Here is an 18,244-nt window from a genome sequence, read left to right on the forward strand (position 1 = left end):
TAATAGACATTATACAACAAGTAGCATTGAACTACTAGATTAACTAACTTTGATTATCTTTATGGGATCACAAATATATTATTACACAACACACACACCGCACACACAGTCAAACAATATAAAAAAAACACACATCATAAAAAGAGTGAATCATGGTGAAGAAGGGTGACACGCACACATGAGGTGTGTGCAGTTGTGTGTTGTTTCTTTTGTATTGTGTGTGTGTGAGACTGTGACAGTGAGTGACGTGGTCGGTCGTGTCGTGTACTAGTATATTTTGTGATCCAACAAAGATTAACTCAAGGTTTTAAGCTTCATTTTTCAAAAAGCTATAACATTAACAAATATAAAATAACTTAATAACAATACTGCACTGGGCAGTGGGGCACACAGCACTTTCTGGATGTGACATAAAACATTAAATATTATAAACCTGAATCACAATTATGGAATATGTAGGTTTTTCTGTAAGAACACTAGTTGATCCACATGCTCTGGTTTGAGGGTGCTTCTTTTTGCCGTTACCACATCTCCTGCAGTGGAGAAAACCCGCTCTGCAGACACGCTTGTACCTGGGATACACAAGTATCGCTTTGACAAATGAGAGAGGAGGGGAAATATGACCTCATGTACATGCCACCAGTTCAAAGGGTCTTCAGTGAGAGGCAAAGATGGGGCTTTACAATATTTCTCTATTTCCTCTTCAGCCTTGGCATAGGGGGTCTTGGGTTCTATTGTACCTTCAGTGTCAGTGAAAGACTGTCCCAGCAAAGTCATGAGCAGCGATGTGGACTTTCTTTTGGGAGGAGAAGGGTTATCCTCCTCGATGGGTGATTCTTCTTCCAGAGTTTCTTTTCCCTCAGGCAGTGGCACTTCATCCACGTTTGTCCTCCTAGATGTAACTGTACTAGTACACTCAATCTGTGTTTGAACAAAAGAATAGAAAAAATAGCATTCATTATTACCTCTAGCAGTCAGCTAATGCTATGTGTGCTCAGACAGTAATGCATAAATGCAGGCAACAGCTCACATCTATTAGGACGGAGGAGGAGGAAAGTTGACTGTGGCGTTTTCGAACTGTCTTATATAAATAAACCATGTACTCAACTCATTAAACTAGCTACTAAGCAAGCTACTGCTAGCTAAGCCTATTTTGTTATGGATGGTATGTTTTATGTTTGTTTTCAATTTATACATTTTTCAAGAAACATGATGCAATGAAAATGACCTCTAAGGATGCAGCCTCCTCAGTCACTCCTCTGTATATCTCCAATCTCTCCTCCTCTGTGAGAATAAAAGGCAGTCCCTTAAAACGAGGATCCAGAGCAGAGGCTGTATAAAGTATCTCACTGCTGTACCTCTTCAGGAGATCTGTTTTGATGGCATTCTTGATTTCATGAATCATGGGTGTGTCTCCCATGGTGTCTGTCATGTTCTGGAGCAGTTGTGCATTTAGAGGGGCAATGAGAGACACAGTTGGATTGCGCTCTTCTGACATCAGTGTGGTTGCATCTTTCATTGGCTTTAATGCACTCACAGCATACTCTGCATTTGACACATCTGTTTCTTTGAGAGTGCAGAGATCTGACTCACTTTTTCTGACTTCTGGAGACAACAATGTGGCACAGATTGCAGGTTGCTGTTCTAAGAACCTCTCGACCATGTCATATGAGCTGTTCCACCTTGTTGTCATATCACTTATCAGCTTACGATTCTTCAGGCCAAGACATTTCTGTTTTTCTTTCAGATAGTGGTTTGCTGTAGTGCTGCGGTGAAAAAATGTTGATATTCGTCACACTCTGCCTAAAAGCCTGGAGAGCGTGGCCACTTTCAACGCCCACTGGGATGCGAGATTCAGTGTATGGGCGAAGCATTTTACATGAGGGAATTTTCCAACTTGAGCAGTAACAATCATGTTCGACGCATTGTCGGTCACAAGCACTACAGATTTATCGGACAGCTGCCATTCTTCCACGACACAAGACAGTAGCTCCGCCAGATGAGAACCCGTGTGAGACTCATAAACTGCTCTCGTTTGCAGCACATGCGACAAGATCTGCCAGTCCTTGCTAATGTAATGTGCATTTACTATAACATAAGACTCCGTCGTGACTGAAGTCCATGAATCACATGTTATTGCGACTCGACTGGCTTGGCTCATTGATGCAATTACCTGAGCTTTGGTTTCGTGGTAGAGTGCAGGTATAACGTTTTCTGTAAAGTGATTGCGTGACGGGATCTTATAACGTGGCTCTAGCGTCTTCAACAGGTTGCGAAACCCAAGGTTTTCCACAACAGAGTAAGGCCGTAGGTCCTTCGCTATGAAAGTTGCCACAGCTTTGGTTATTCTCTTCCCTTTTTCAGAGATGGGCTGCAAAGTTGACAGCATGGGCATCAATTCTTGGCTGATGAGCTTCAGCTAGTTTTGTTATTTCCTTGGCAGTAGCACTGGCGGCAGGTATTAGCATCTCAGAGTAAAAACGGCTAACGTGATTTCTCAAGTTAGTAGTATTCCCTAGGTATTTAATTTTTGTGTGACAGGCTTTACAAACGCGTGTGTCTTGTCCAATTCGTGCTTTCCATTATGTTCATAAAATCCAAAATGTGCCCAGATGCTTGCTTTTAAAATGCTAGGTGCATTTTTTTATCTCTATATCTTTTTTTGTCTCCCTCTGTCATTTTAGCATGACATGTACATATGTGACGGATGATGTTGTTGTCGACGTCGAACTCGGTCAGTGTTAAAACAAAACACTAAGTTGTCAAAATGTCAAGCCGCAAATGTAAAATCAACAAGAAAATTTAAATGTAGTACATTACATTAGTAGTAACTTCAACTACTTGCCATTTTGCCAACATTTGAAAACAAATTGCATTGCAGGGGACATCACTTACTGTAATATATTACACACTTAAAGGTACAATGAAACCCAAACATTTTCTTTCATGATTCAGATAGAGAATACAATTTTAAATAAACAACATAACTAACTTCTATTATCTAATTTGCTTCATACTTCTCAGATATCGTTTGTTGATGAAATAGCAATGCATTGCACACATTGCAAAGTGCACGACACAAGGAGGAGGCGATGCATTTCAACAAAGGATAAGCAAATGATATAATAGGGAAAGTTGTTTAAAATTGCATGCACTTTCTTGAATCACAAATTGGGTTTTATGGCCTTTAGTATGTTTAAAAATGCAGCTTTAGCCTTGTTATAAATAAAACAGGGATTGGGTTCGGATTGGCATCTTTTAAGAGAGCACATGCATTGCATTGCATAATTGCATATATAAAATTTATTATAAATACTATTATATATAATATAAGTGTATATTATTTTCAATATTTGCAGACCAGGCATCCATGTGAAAAACATCTAGATTGTATTGTAGAGGGGCCGCAGACCATCCATGTGAAAAACATGTAGATATAGTATTTATTATAATAAATTTTATATATGCAATTATGCAGCAGCCTGAGCCTCAGTCAGTAGTAACATAACGTAATTGTAGTATTGTACCCCTTATTGTGCTCTTTCTATCAGTAGGCAATGGCATTGGCAAAATGTACGACATTTTGGTTAACTAGCTAGCTATTAGTTTCTCAGTTCTCACCATAGGTCAACTCCTCTGTCTCCCACAAAATAAAAATGAGCCCGCCGTGTATACTCTGAGTCGGAATCGTCATCACCATCATCAATCTCGGGCAACAGTCCTGCTCCTACTGCGTAACTTCGGCACTTCCAGAGACCGCCTATGGAGCGCCCATGTTACTTTATTGGGTGACGTGACGTCAAAACGCTGTACTGCGCACTTTCTCGTCCTGGAGGCGGGGTCACGTGGGTAACGTGAATCGATTCTCGCGCCTCACTGCATCGATGCAGAATCGTTTCATACCGCATCGCGATGCATCGTCCATACGATTATTTTTGACAGCCCTTTAGGTATGTACCCTCTTCTCCACAATTTCTATAGCAGGGGTGAGTCTCTCTAGGTTCCCTCCATTATGAAACCTTCTCGGATATAAATACCACCTTAAAGCCACCTTCAGGAAGTTTTCCTTCAGGAAAGCATTCACAGTGAAGGATGTCCCTTTAAACAAATTTGTCTCCCAGTCTTTCAGAGGCCATATATTTTTTAATTCACTTTCCCATTTCCTAATAAAGGCAGGTTTATTTCCTGTATTAGGGTCATTAAAGATAGAATATAATTTTGTAATTGTGTGATGCATGAATTGTTTAGATAGGTATATTGTTTCAAAGATAGTATTAGAAACGCGTGGTTCTTGACCCATAACCTCATGCACTCTTGATTTTAACTGGTGATAGTGAAACTAGGATTGACCTTCAATCGGGCTCAAATTCTCATATTGAGTGAAGGTTAGGGGTTTATTGTTCTTAAAGGTATCCGCAATCCTATATAGTACTTTGTTAGCCCATTTACTTTTAACTAAGTCCTTAATCTGTGATCCCAATGTTAAGGGCGTCCGTATCGATTTAGAACTAAGCAATGGGAACTTACGTACCAGGACATCCCACAAACGGATGGTATGTTCTATTGCCACATACAGTTTATATTTCGTGGGTCTGAATTTTTTGTCAGACCATAGGATTTTGCATATCTGATCTATTTCCAGAATATCGGATACCAAATTGACCCATTGTTTCTCGCTGTCATATTTGCTCCATTGCAGTGTTTGTGCCATTCTGGCCGAGTAGTAGTATGATACCAGATTGGGGACTCCTATCCCTCCATCTTTTCTGTTTCTAACCATCACGGACTTATTAATATGCACTCGTTTTCCTTGCCAAATAAAATTTAAGATTTCTTTCTGGACTTTATGAATTTCTTGCATCTGGGTTGATATAGGAAGGGATCTGAATAAATATAGTATTTTAGGTAATATAGTCATTTTGGTCGTGACAATTCTTCAATATAGAGAGATTTTATGCTGAATCCATTCTCCTGGGATTTTAAAGTCCATTGCTTTCTCCTATTGGACAATGTCTTTAACCCTTCGTGGGACAGAGTTCTTTAGTTACACGTCCAAAAGCGACTTAAAAGTAAAAACAACATCAGTGTAAGAATATTAAATTAAGATTATGATTAAGGGTATTTGAGCCCAAAACGTCATGTTTTGTTGTGCTTCCTGGTACTAATAAAGCAAGAAGTGAATGTTACTTGGATGGTGCTGCTGTATTTGTGAATTGTCTACTACTTTTGGAGCTGAGAAGCAGTGGCTCCTGCAGCGTGCACACCATTGTTCACTGGTGCCGATGAGACTGTTTGTTTGTCTTTTGGATATTTAACCCTTTGTGGGACAGAGTTCTTTAGTTACACGTCCAAAGGCGACTTAAAAGTAAAAACAACATCTGTGTAAGAATATTAAACTGAAAACTCAGTTTATACAAAGCAGATATAGTAAGTCACCAGTAAAGTTTTCTGAATAAAGATGCTTGGTGTATATTAGAATTTAAGTATTGGTTTGTTGAATGTATCCATTTTAATTTACTTTATTTGTGCACTATGTGTAATTTTGGTTCACATTTTTTATTTTGTGTTATCTCTCAAATTAGATTTTTGTTTCCTTTTTGTGTTTTTACGCACAGGTTATGATTCTATTGATTTCTTTATTTTAGTTAGGAATACAAAGATAATTTTGAGTAAGCTTGCTCATTCTGAGGAAGATTATCCACCGTTGCTGAGGATCTTTCTCACTGTCAATGGAGGGAGAAAGCAGGAAGCTGTTCAGCTCACATGCTATGGTTTCTTCAAGTTGCAGAGATGACCTGGCTTAGGTATTCTTGAAGAAGCTTCCCAAAGACTTCTTTGTTTTTGCTGGTGGAGAATAATCTGCTGTTGTGTCTTCTACATTCTGTCTGCCTATGGTGCAGATAATGACATGATTTATCTCATGCTATGAAAAGAACAAAAACCAATACCATATAGAGATGTACTGTATGCACTGTGTGCATTTTACAATATTAAGACAATATGTAGCAGACTAGCAGGTAAGGCAGGCCTGTAAAATAATAGGGTTAGAGGTATTGGTTCTTCAGTTCTCAATCTCATATCACATTACAGAGCACTTAAAGGGACAGTCTAATCCAGATAATATTCATTGTTTTAAAAGATAGATAATCCCTTTATTACCCATTCCCTAGTTTTGCATAACCAACAGTTATATTAATAAACTTTTTACCACTGTGATTACCTTGTATCTAAGATTTTGCAAACTGCTCCTTATTTCAGTTCATTTGACAGACATCCATTTTAGCCAATCAGAGCTGGTTCCTAGGAACTTCACGTGCATGAGCACAGTGTTATCTATATGAAACACATGAACTAACACCCTGTAGAGGTGAAAAACTGTCAAAATGCCCTGAGAAAAGAGGCAGCCTTCAAGGGCTTAGACATTAGCATATGAACCTCCTAGGTTTAGCTTTCAACTAAGAATACCAAGAGAACAAAGCTAAATTGGTGATATAAGTAAATTGGAAAATTGTTTAAAATGACATGCCCTATCTGAATAATGAAAGTTTGTTTTGGACTAGACTGTCCCTTTAAGGCTCGTCTTAAATATTGTGTACAGTTCTGGAGAAGTGGGGTTTGGGAATGGGAAACTTTTTTATTTTATTTTTATTTTCTTCTTCTTCCAAAGTATCATATATAACTACTAGTCTATTAAAACAGTGAGTCTACTCAAATTAATTAGTTTAGCTTCAGATTCAGAATGATTTCAGAAGAATAGATTCAGTATTTTAGAAGAGAGTAGGAAAAAGCCAGAGCCTGGCACTCTTAAAAAGTAAGAAACAAACTTTATATTTGAATTAAGGTAAGTTGTTCTAACTTCCCACTCAACACAGTCACACACACATTAAAACGTAACACGTCATTACATATAAAGGGGCAGAAATGTAAAATTTAGACTTTCATAAAACAGGGCATGCATTTTCTTTGTTCTCTTTGTATTATTTGTTGAAAACCATACATAGTTAGGTTCAGGAGCAGCAATGCACTACTGCGTGCTAGAATAGGGGTTGTATATAGGCCTCCATTGCAGGATGAAAGACTGGACAATCTGTTATTAGAAGAAATAATCAAAATGACCATGAAGGGTAAGTTTATAGTACTGGGGGACTTTAATATGCCAGATATAGACTGGAAAATTCCTTCTGCTAGATCGGCTAGAAGCAGGTATATTCTTGAATCTATGCTAGGGGAATCACTTAAGCAATTAGTCAAGGAACCAACTCGTAAGGAAGCTATATTAGATCTAATACTTACAAACAGTGATACAGTTTCAGATGTGTCTGTAGGTGAGTACTTAGGATCCAGTGATCATCAATCTGTTTGGTTTAGTATTCATGTGCAGGAACTGTTCACCCAGACAAAAACAAAAGTTTTAGACTTTAGGATGGCAGATTTTTCATTAATGGGAGAATACATAAAAAACTATTACAGGGGTTCAAGAACAGTGGGAATTTGTGAAAGGTGCCATTTTAGATGTAACCACACACTGTATTAGACATGTCTGTAGAAGTAAAAGAAAGTGGAAACCAATTTGGTTTTCCAAAGAAGTAGCGCATGCTGTAAAGACAAAAAAGATAGCTTATAAAAATTACAGACACACACAAGCAGATGATGATATGAAAATATGGAGACTCCAACAAAAAAAGACTAAGCAGTTAATTAGGAAGGTTAAAGCTCATGCAGAAGAGAAGATAGCACAGTCAGTAAAACATGGGGACAAAAAATTATTTAGATATATCAGTGAAAGAAGAAATAATAAGATAGGAATAGTAAAATTGAAATCAGTTGATGGTAAAATAATAGGAGGAGACAAGCAGATTGCAGACTGTCTCAATGATTACTTCTGTTATGTTTTCACAAAAGATTGTGAAGATAGAATGTCTACATTAAGGGATGCTACGAAAAATAGAAACAAGCTTAACAGTAATCTTTTTACAGAGGATGAGGTTTCTCCAACATAGGTGTGTCCGGTCCACGGCGTCATCCTTACTTGTGGGATATTCTCTTCCCCAACAGGAAATGGCAAAGAGCCCAGCAAAGCTGGTCACATGATCCCTCCTAGGCTCCGCCTACCCCAGTCATTCTCTTTGCCGTTGTACAGGCAACATCTCCACGGAGATGGCTTAGAGTTTTTTAGTGTTTAACTGTAGTTTTTATTATTCAATCAAGAGTTTGTTATTTTAAAATAGTGCTGGTATGTACTATTTACTCAGAAACAGAAAAGAGATGAAGATTTCTGTTTGTATGAGGAAAATGATTTTAGCAACCGTTACTAAAATCCATGGCTGTTCCACACAGGACTGTTGAGAGGAATTAACTTCAGTTGGGGGAACAGTGAGCAGTCTCTTGCTGCTTGAGGTATGACACATTCTAACAAGACGATGTAATGCTGGAAGCTGTCATTTTCCCTATGGGATCCGGTAAGCCATGTTTATTAAGATTGTAAATAAGGGCTTCACAAGGGCTTATTAAGACTGTAGACTTTTTCTGGGCTAAATCGATTCATTATTAACACATATTTAGCCTTGAGGAATCATTTAATCTGGGTATTTTGATAAGATTATATCGGCAGGCACTTTTTTAGACACCTTTCTCTTTAGGGGCTTTCCCAAATCATAGGCAGAGCCTCATTTTCGCGCCGGTGTTGCGCACTTGTTTTTGAGAGGCATGACATGCAGTCGCATGTGTGAGGAGCTCTGATACATAGAAAAGACTTTCTGAAGGCGTCATTTGGTATCGTATTCCCCTTTGGGCTTGGTTGGGTCTCAGCAAAGCAGATACCAGGGACTGTAAAGGGGTTAAAGTTAAAAACGGCTCCGGTTCCGTTATTTTAAGGGTTAAAGCTTCCAAATTTGGTGTGCAATACTTTTAAGGCTTTAAGACACTGTGGTGAAATTTTGGTGAATTTTGAACAATTCCTTCATATTTTTTCGCAATTGCAGTAATAAAGTGTGTTCAGTTTAAAATTTAAAGTGACAGTAACGGTTTTATTTTAAAACGTTTTTTGTACTTTGTTATCAAGTTTATGCCTGTTTAACATGTCTGAACTACCAGATAGACTGTGTTCTGAATGTGGGGAAGCCAGACTTCCTTCTCATTTAAATAAATGTGATTTATGTGACAATGACAATGATGCCCAAGATGATTCCTCAAGTGAGGGGAGTAAGCATGGTACTGCATCATTCCCTCCTTCGTCTACACGAGTCTTGCCCACTCAGGAGGCCCCTAGTACATCTAGCGCGCCAATACTCCTTACTATGCAACAATTAACGGCTGTAATGGATAATTCTGTCAATAACATTTTAGCCAAAATGCACACTTATCAGCGTAAGCGAGACTGCTCTGTTTTAGATACTGAAGAGCATGACGACGCTGATAATAATGGTTCTGAAGGGCCCCTAAACCAGTCTGATGGGGCCAGGGAGGTTTTGTCTGAGGGAGAAATTACAGATTCAGGGAACATTTCTCAACAAGCTGAACCTGATGTGATTACGTTTAAATTTAAGTTGGAACATCTCCGTGCTCTGCTTAAGGAGGTATTATCCACTCTGGATGATTGTGACAATTTGGTCATCCCAGAGAAGCTATGTAAAATGGACAAGTTCCTAGAGGTCCCGGGGCTCCCAGAAGCTTTTCCTATACCCAAGCGGGTGGCGGACATTGTAAATAAAGAATGGGAAAGGCCCGGTATTCCTTTCGTCCCTCCCCCCATATTTAAAAAATTGTTTCCTATGGTCGACCCCAGAAAGGACTTATGGCAGACAGTCCCCAGGGTCGAGGGAGCGGTTTCCACTTTAAACAAACGCACCACTATACCCATAGAAGATAGTTGTGCTTTCAAAGATCCTATGGATAAAAAATTAGAAGGTTTACTTAAAAAGATGTTTGTTCAGCAGGGTTACCTTCTACAACCAATTTCATGCATTGTCCCTGTCGCTACAGCCGCATGTTTCTGGTTCGATGAGCTGGTAAAGGCGGTCGATAGTGATTCTCCTCCTTATGAGGAGATTATGGACAGAATCAATGCTCTCAAATTGGCTAATTCTTTCACCCTAGACGCCACTTTGCAATTGGCTAGGTTAGCGGCTAAGAATTCTGGGTTTGCTATTGTGGCGCGCAGAGCGCTTTGGTTGAAATCTTGGTCAGCTGATGCGTCTTCCAAGAACAAGCTACTTAACATTCCTTTCAAGGGGAAAACGCTGTTTGGCCCTGACTTGAAAGAGATTATCTCTGATATCACTGGGGGTAAGGGCCATGCCCTTCCTCAGGATCGGCCTTTCAAGGCCAAAAATAAACCTAATTTTCGTCCCTTTCGTAGAAACGGACCAGCCCAAAGTGCTACGTCCTCTAAGCAAGAGGGTAATACTTCTCAAGCCAAGCAAGCTTGGAGACCAATGCAAGGCTGGAACAAGGGAAAGCAGGCCAAGAAACCTGCCACTGCTACCAAGACAGCATGAAATGTTGGCCCCCGATCCGGGACCGGATCTGGTGGGGGGCAGACTCTCTCTCTTCGCTCAGGCTTGGGCAAGAGATGTTCTGGATCCTTGGACACTAGAAATAGTCTCCCAAGGTTATCTTCTGGAATTCAAGGGGCTTCCCCCAAGGGGGAGGTTCCACAGGTCTCAGTTGTCTTCAGACCACATAAAAAGACAGGCATTCTTACATTGTGTAGAAGACCTGTTAACAATGGGAGTGATTCATCCTGTTCCATTAGGAGAACAAGGGATGGGGTTCTACTCCAATCTGTTCATAGTTCCCAAAAAAGAGGGAACGTTCAGACCAATCTTAGATCTCAAGATCTTAAACAAGTTTCTCAAGGTTCCATCGTTCAAGATGGAAACCATTCGAACAATTCTTCCTTCCATCCAGGAAGGTCAATTCATGACCACGGTGGATTTAAAGGATGCGTATCTACATATTCCTATCCACAAGGAACATCATCGGTTCCTAAGGTTCGCATTCCTGGACAAGCATTACCAGTTCGTGGCGCTTCCTTTCGGATTAGCCACTGCTCCAAGGATTTTCACAAAGGTACTAGGGTCCCTTCTAGCTGTGCTAAGACCAAGGGGCATTGCTGTAGTACCTTACTTGGACGACATTCTGATTCAAGCGTCGTCCCTTCCTCAAGCAAAGGCTCACACGGACATCGTCCTGGCCTTTCTCAGATCTCACGGATGGAAAGTGAACGTGCAAAAGAGTTCTCTATCTCCGTCGACAAGGGTTCCCTTCTTGGGAACAATAATAGACTCCTTAGAAATGAGGATTTTTCTGACAGAGGCCAGAAAAACAAGACTTCTAGACTCTTGTCGGATACTTCATTCCGTTCCTCTTCCTTCCATAGCGCAGTGCATGGAAGTGATAGGTTTGATGGTAGCGGCAATGGACATAGTTCCTTTTGCGCGCATTCATCTAAGACCATTACAACTGTGCATGCTCAGTCAGTGGAATGGGGACTATACAGACTTGTCTCCGAGGATACAAGTAAATCAGAGGACCAGAGACTCACTCCGTTGGTGGCTGTCCCTGGACAACCTGTCACAAGGGATGACCTTCCGCAGACCGGAGTGGGTCATTGTCACGACCGACGCCAGTCTGATGGGCTGGGGCGCGGTCTGGGGATCCCTGAAAGCTCAGGGTCTTTGGTCTCGGGAAGAATCTCTTCTACCGATAAATATTCTGGAACTGAGAGCGATATTCAATGCTCTCAAGGCTTGGCCTCAGCTAGCGAGGGCCAAGTTCATACGGTTTCAATCAGACAACATGACAACTGTTGCGTACATCAACCATCAGGGGGGAACAAGGAGTTCCCTGGCGATGGAAGAAGTGACCAAAATAATTCAATGGGCGGAGGATCACTCCTGCCACCTGTCTGCGATCCACATCCCAGGTGTGGAAAACTGGGAGGCGGATTTTCTGAGTCGTCAGACATTCCATCCGGGGGAGTGGGAACTCCATCCGGAGATCTTTGCCCAAATAACTCAATTATGGGGCATTCCAGACATGGATCTGATGGCGTCTCGTCAGAACTTCAAGGTTCCTTGCTACGGGTCCAGATCCAGGGATCCCAAGGCGACTCTAGTAGATGCACTAGTAGCACCTTGGACCTTCAACCTAGCTTATGTATTTCCACCGTTTCCTCTCATTCCCAGGCTGGTAGCCAGGATCAATCAGGAGAGGGCCTCGGTGATCTTGATAGCTCCTGCGTGGCCACGCAGGACTTGGTATGCAGACCTGGTGAATATGTCATCGGTTCCACCATGGAAGCTACCTTTGAGACAGGACCTTCTTGTTCAGGGTCCATTCGAACATCCAAATCTGGTCTCCCTCCACCTGACGGCTTGGAGATTGAACGCTTGATTCTATCGAAGCGTGGGTTTTTAGATTCTGTGATAGATACTCTGGTTCAGGCCAGAAAACCGGTAACTAGAAAGATTTACCATAAAATATGGAAAAGATATATCTGTTGGTGTGAATCCAAAGGATTCCCATGGAATAAGATATAAAAATTCCTAAGATTCTCTCCTTTCTACAAGAAGGTTTGGAGAAAGGATTATCTGCAAGTTCTCTAAAGGGACAGATCTCTGCTTTATCTGTCTTACTACACAAAAGACTGGCAGCTGTGCCAGATGTTCAAGCATTTGTTCAGGCTCTGGTTAGGATCAAGCCTGTTTACAGACCTCTGACTCCTCCCTGGAGTCTAAATCTAGTTCTTTCAGTTCTTCAAGGGGTTCCGTTTGAACCTTTTACATTCCATAGATATTAAGTTACTATCTTGGAAAGTTTTGTTTTTGGTTGCAATTTCTTCTGCTAGAAGAGTTTCAGAGTTATCTGCTCTGCAGTGTTCTCCGCCCTATCTGGTGTTCCATGCAGATAAGGTGGTTTTGCGTACTAAGCCTGGTTTTCTTCCTAAGGTTGTTTCTAACAAAAATATTAACCAGGAGATAGTTGTACCTTCTTTATGTCCGAATCCAGTTTCAAAGAAGGAACGTTTGTTACACAATTTGGACGTAGTCCGTGCTCTAAAATTCTATTTAGAGGCTACAAAAGATTTCAGACAAACATCTTCCTTGTTTGTTGTTTATTCTGGTAAAAGGAGAGGTCAAAAAGCGACTTCTACCTCTCTTTCCTTTTGGCTTAAAAGCATCATCCGATTGGCTTATGAGACTGCCGGACGGCAGCCTCCTGAAAGAATCACAGCTCACTCCACTAGGGCTGTGGCTTCCACATGGGCCTTCAAGAACGAGGCTTCTGTTGACCAGATATGTAAGGCAGCGACTTGGTCTTCACTGCACACTTTTGCCAAATTTTACAAATTTGATACTTTTGCTTCTTCAGAGGCTATTTTTGGGAGAAAGGTTTTGCAAGCTGTGGTGCCTTCCGTTTAGGTAACCTGATTTGCTCCCTCCCTTCATCCGTGTCCTAAAGCTTTGGTATTGGTTCCCACAAGTAAGGATGACGCCGTGGACCGGACACACCAATGTTGGAGAAAACAGAATTTATGCTTACCTGATAAATTACTTTCTCCAACGGTGTGTCCGGTCCACGGCCCGCCCTGGTTTTTTAATCAGGTCTGATGAATTATTTTCTCTAACTACAGTCACCACGGTACCATATGGTTTCTCCTATATATATTTCCTCCTGTCCGTCGGTCGAATGACTGGGGTGGGCGGAGCCTAGGAGGGACTATATGGCCAGCTTTGCTGGGACTCTTTGCCATTTCCTGTTGGGGAAGAGATATCCCACAAGTAAGGATGACGCCGTGGACCGGACACACCGTTGGAGAAAGTAATTTATCAGGTAAGCATAAATTCTGTTTTCAGGGAGATTATGTCAGACTAATCTAATTGACTTCTTTGATTATGTAACAAAAGTATTAGACAAGGGTGGAGCAGTTGATGTAGCATATCTAGATTTCAGTAAAGCATTTGACACCGTCCCACACAATAAACTAATTCACAAACTGTATCTCCTTGGTCTAGATTCAAAAATTGTGAACTGGGTGGAATGCTGGCTTAAGGACAGAAAACAAAGTGTCTTAGTAAATGGAGTTTATTCAGCAGAGGGGGCTGTTACTAGTGGTGTTCCTCAGGGGTCAGTTCTGGGGCCTGTTTTGTTTAACATATTTATCTGTGATATCAGCAAAGGGCTACAGGGGAAAGTATGTCTGTTTGCAGATGATACAAAAATTTGTAACAGAGTGGATGTTCCAGGGGGGGTAGACAAAATGAGAAGTGATTTACAACAATTGGAGGATTGGACAAACGGCTGGGATCTAAAGTTTAACACAGCAAAGTGTAAAATAATGCATCTAGGGAAGAATCCAAATGTTAATTACAGACTCAATGACACTTTACTGACTGTTTAGATGAGGAACAGGACTTGGGAATTATTATTTCAGATGATTTAAAACTTAGTAAACAATGTAGTAACGCAGCGAGTAAGGCTAGCAGAATGCTTGGATGTATTGGTAGAGGTATTTGCAGCAGAAATAGTAAGGTTCTTATGCCACTTTATAGATCATTAGTTAGGCCTCATCTTGAGTATTGTGTGCAGTTCTGGAGGCCATATCTTCAGAAGGATATTAACAAACTTGAATCTGTGCAAAGGAGGGCTACAAAAATGGTACACGGTCTAAAAAATAAAACTTACCAGGATAGGCTCAATGACCTAAATATGTATAGCTTAGAGGAGAGAAGGGAACGAGGTGATATGATAGCAACTTTAAAGTACGTTAAAGGGCTTAGTAAAACTGAGGCTGTGGGTATTTTACATTAAATGGAAAATTCAAGAACAAGGGGTCATGATCTCGAGCTAAAGGGTAGTAGATTCAGGAGTAATTTGAGGAAGCACTTCTTTACAGAAAGAGTGATTGATTTATGGAATAAACTTCCTCAAGAGGTAGTAGCGACAAACACTGTGGGGGATTTTAAAAATGCGTGGGACAAGCATAAGGCTATCCTACAAAGTAGATAAGTTTATACTGTTAGGTAATATCGGGCAGACTTGCTGGGCCTATGGCTCTTATCTGCCGTCAATATCTATGTTTCTATGTTTACTTAGGTATTCTTTTCAACAAAGAATAACGAGAGCAAAGCAAATGTATTAATAGGAATACATTGGTAATTTGTTGAAAATTGCATGCTGTATCTGGATTAGAAAAGTTTTTTTCTTCCTTACACTCTCTTGCTCGTTGGCTGTTGATTTCTTTCTAGAAAGCAAATCAGTAGGAATCAGGTAATAAAAATAACCTTAAATGTGAAACATACTCTAAGATTAAAATATTTATTTGACTTAGTACACTATCAATTATTGGTTGACAAATTAAAAAATACTTGTGCTGTTAGTGCACATTTTTATTATTATTTTCTTTTGTTAATTCTCCATTTGAATCCATTCTGTACACCTTTATCCACAGGTGGATATGTTGCAAACAGCCTTGCAATCATGACTGATGCTCTCCATATGCTTTCTGACCTGAGTAGTATTATACTGACCTTGCTTGCCTTGTGGCTGTCTGCAAAGTCTCCAACCAAGCGTTTCACCTTTGGATTTCATCGATTTGGTAAGCTTGAGACTCTGTAAGGCTGTAAAATAAAAATATGCACTGAAGCAGAAAAGCAGTTTTGTGAGTTCTTACATTAAAGGAAGAGTCACTGTGATTTCTTAAACGCAAGAGTGTACACTAGACCAGTGTTTTAACCGTTTTATAGCAAGTACTCCTGTAGGAATACAATTGTTTCCTATGTACCCCAACGGCAAAACATAAACCACAATATTCTCGAACTCTTATATGAGCAAAAATGTAAAATGTGTATCTCATGATCTCACAAACTTCTCAGATCTATGAACCATAGAAAATATAAAGGAACCATTTTATTTATCTATATATACAGTGGGGCAAAAAAGTATTTAGTCAGCCACCAATTGTGCAAGTTCTCCCACTTAAGAAGATGAGAGAGGCCTGTAATTTTCATCATAGGTATACCTCAACTATGAGAGACAAAATGTGAAAATAAATCCAGACAATCACATTGTCTGATATGGAAAGAATTTATTTGCATATTATGGTGGAAAATAAGTATTTGGTCACCTACAAACAAGAAAGATTTCTGGCTCTCACAGACCTGTATCTTCTTCTTTAAGAGGCTCCTCTGTCCTCCACTCATTACCTGTATTAATGGCACCTGTTTGAACTTATCAGTATAAAAGACACCGGTCCACAACCTCAAACAGTCACACTCCAAACTCCACTATGGTGAAGACCAAAGAGCTGTCGAAGGACACCAGAAACAAAATTGTAGACCTGCACCAGGCTGGGAAGACTGAATCTGCAATAGGCAAGCAGCTTGGTGTGAAGAAATCAACTGTGGGAGCAATAATTAGATAATGGAAGACATACAAGACATCTGATAATCTCCCTCGATCTGGGGCTCCACGCAAGATCTCAACCCGTGGGGTCAAAATGATTACAAGAACGGTGAGCAAACATCCCAGAACTACACAGGGGGACCTAGTGAATGACCTACAGAGAGCTGGGACCAACATAACAAAGGCTACCATCAGTAACACACTACGCCGCCAGGGACTCAGATCCTGCAGTGCCAGACGTGTCACCCTGCTTAAGCCAGTACATGTCCGGGCCCGTCTGAAGTATGCTAGAGAGCATTTGGATGATCCAGAAGCGGATTGGGAGAATGTCATATGGTCAGATGAAACCAAAGTAGAACTGTTTGGTAGAAACACAACTCGTCGTGTTTGGAGGAGAGAGAATGCTGAGCTGCAACCAAAGGACACCATACCTACTGTGAAGCATGGGGGTGGCAACATCATGCTTTGGGACTGTTTCTCTGCAAAGGGAACAGGACGACTGATCCGTGTACATGAAAGAATGATTGGGGCCATGTATCATGAGATTTTGAGTGCAAACCTCCTTCCATCAGCAAGGGCATTGAAGATGAAACGTGGCTGGGTGTTTCAGCATGCCCGGGCAACAAAGGAGTGGCTTCATAAGAAGCATTTCAATGTCCTGGAATGGCCTAGCCAGTCTCCAGATCTCAACCCCATAGAAAACCTTTGGAGGGAGTTGAAAGTCCGTGTTGCCCAGCGACAGCCCCAAAACATCACTGCTCTAGAGGAGATCTGCATGCAGGAATGGGCCAACATACCAGCAACAGTGTGTGACAACTTTGTGAAGACTTACAGAAAACATTTGACCTCTGTCATTGCCAACAATGGATATATAACAAAGTATTGAGATGAACTTTTGATATTGACCAAATACTTATTTTCCACCATAATTTGCAAATAAATTCTTTCCAAATCAGACAATGTGATTGTCTGGATTTGTTTCCACATTTTGTTTCCCTCTCATAGTTGAGGTATACCGACGATGAAAATTACAGGCCTCTCTCATCTTCTTAAGTAGGATAACTTGCATAATTGGTGGCTGACTAAATACTTTTTTGCCCCACTGTATATTATTATTTTTTTACAATAAATAATCTGTTTAAAATCCAGTTTTACTTAATGAAACTCAACCCCAGAACAAGCTTCTAAAGAGGTGAATTAGTGATTGAGCAGTGGACACAACTAGACAATGAAATACTGCATTGTTAGCACTGCATGAGGATGAAAATATGATTATTTACCATAGCAGTCATGGCCAAAAAAATGTCACCCCTGCATTTTTGTTAGATAATGCACCAATAATAATGCAATAACAAATGTTTAGGCATTCCCATGTTTATTTCTTTTGTTTGTATTGGTATGACACAAAAAAGTGTGTGTGTGTGGGGGGGGAAATGGGTAATTGCATGCATTGGAAGTAGCACGTGTATTACAAGTTATAAGTAAACGCGTTTGCTCAAGCACAATTTAATTTAACTTGCATCGGGATAGCGTGACTTCAGAGCTTTAGTTAACTTTTATGCTTGAATAAAAAGTGTCACAAAACACCAAAAAATAAATTTAAAAGTAGTTACACTCATAATAACACTATCTAATAAAAATTCTTTAAAAAAAAAAAAATGGAATTCAAAACTTATAATGGCTCAGATATGAGGTCTCAGGTGTTAGAAAAAAAGGCTTCAAAAGACTTTAACATAGAGATACATACATACATACATACATACACATGCCTAAATATGTATATGTATGTATAAAAAGTTCTGAATGGAAAACTAATTAAATGAGACCAACAAATGTG

The 18,244-nt window shown here is 40.3% G+C and overlaps 1 protein-coding gene across 1 annotated transcript in view; it reads left to right on the top strand.

Moving 5' to 3' along the window:
- SLC30A4 (solute carrier family 30 member 4) overlaps window positions 1-18,244 on the top strand; it is a 481,458-nt gene that overhangs the window by 114,899 nt on the left and 348,315 nt on the right. The window contains exon 2 of the mRNA XM_053717448.1: window positions 15,455-15,601. Within this exon, the coding sequence (XP_053573423.1) occupies window positions 15,455-15,601 (147 nt within the window). The remainder of the gene's footprint in view (window positions 1-15,454; window positions 15,602-18,244) is intronic.

The sequence above is a fragment of the Bombina bombina genome, chromosome 6, assembly GCF_027579735.1.
Source record: "Bombina bombina isolate aBomBom1 chromosome 6, aBomBom1.pri, whole genome shotgun sequence".
NCBI classification, from domain to species: domain Eukaryota; kingdom Metazoa; phylum Chordata; class Amphibia; order Anura; family Bombinatoridae; genus Bombina; species Bombina bombina.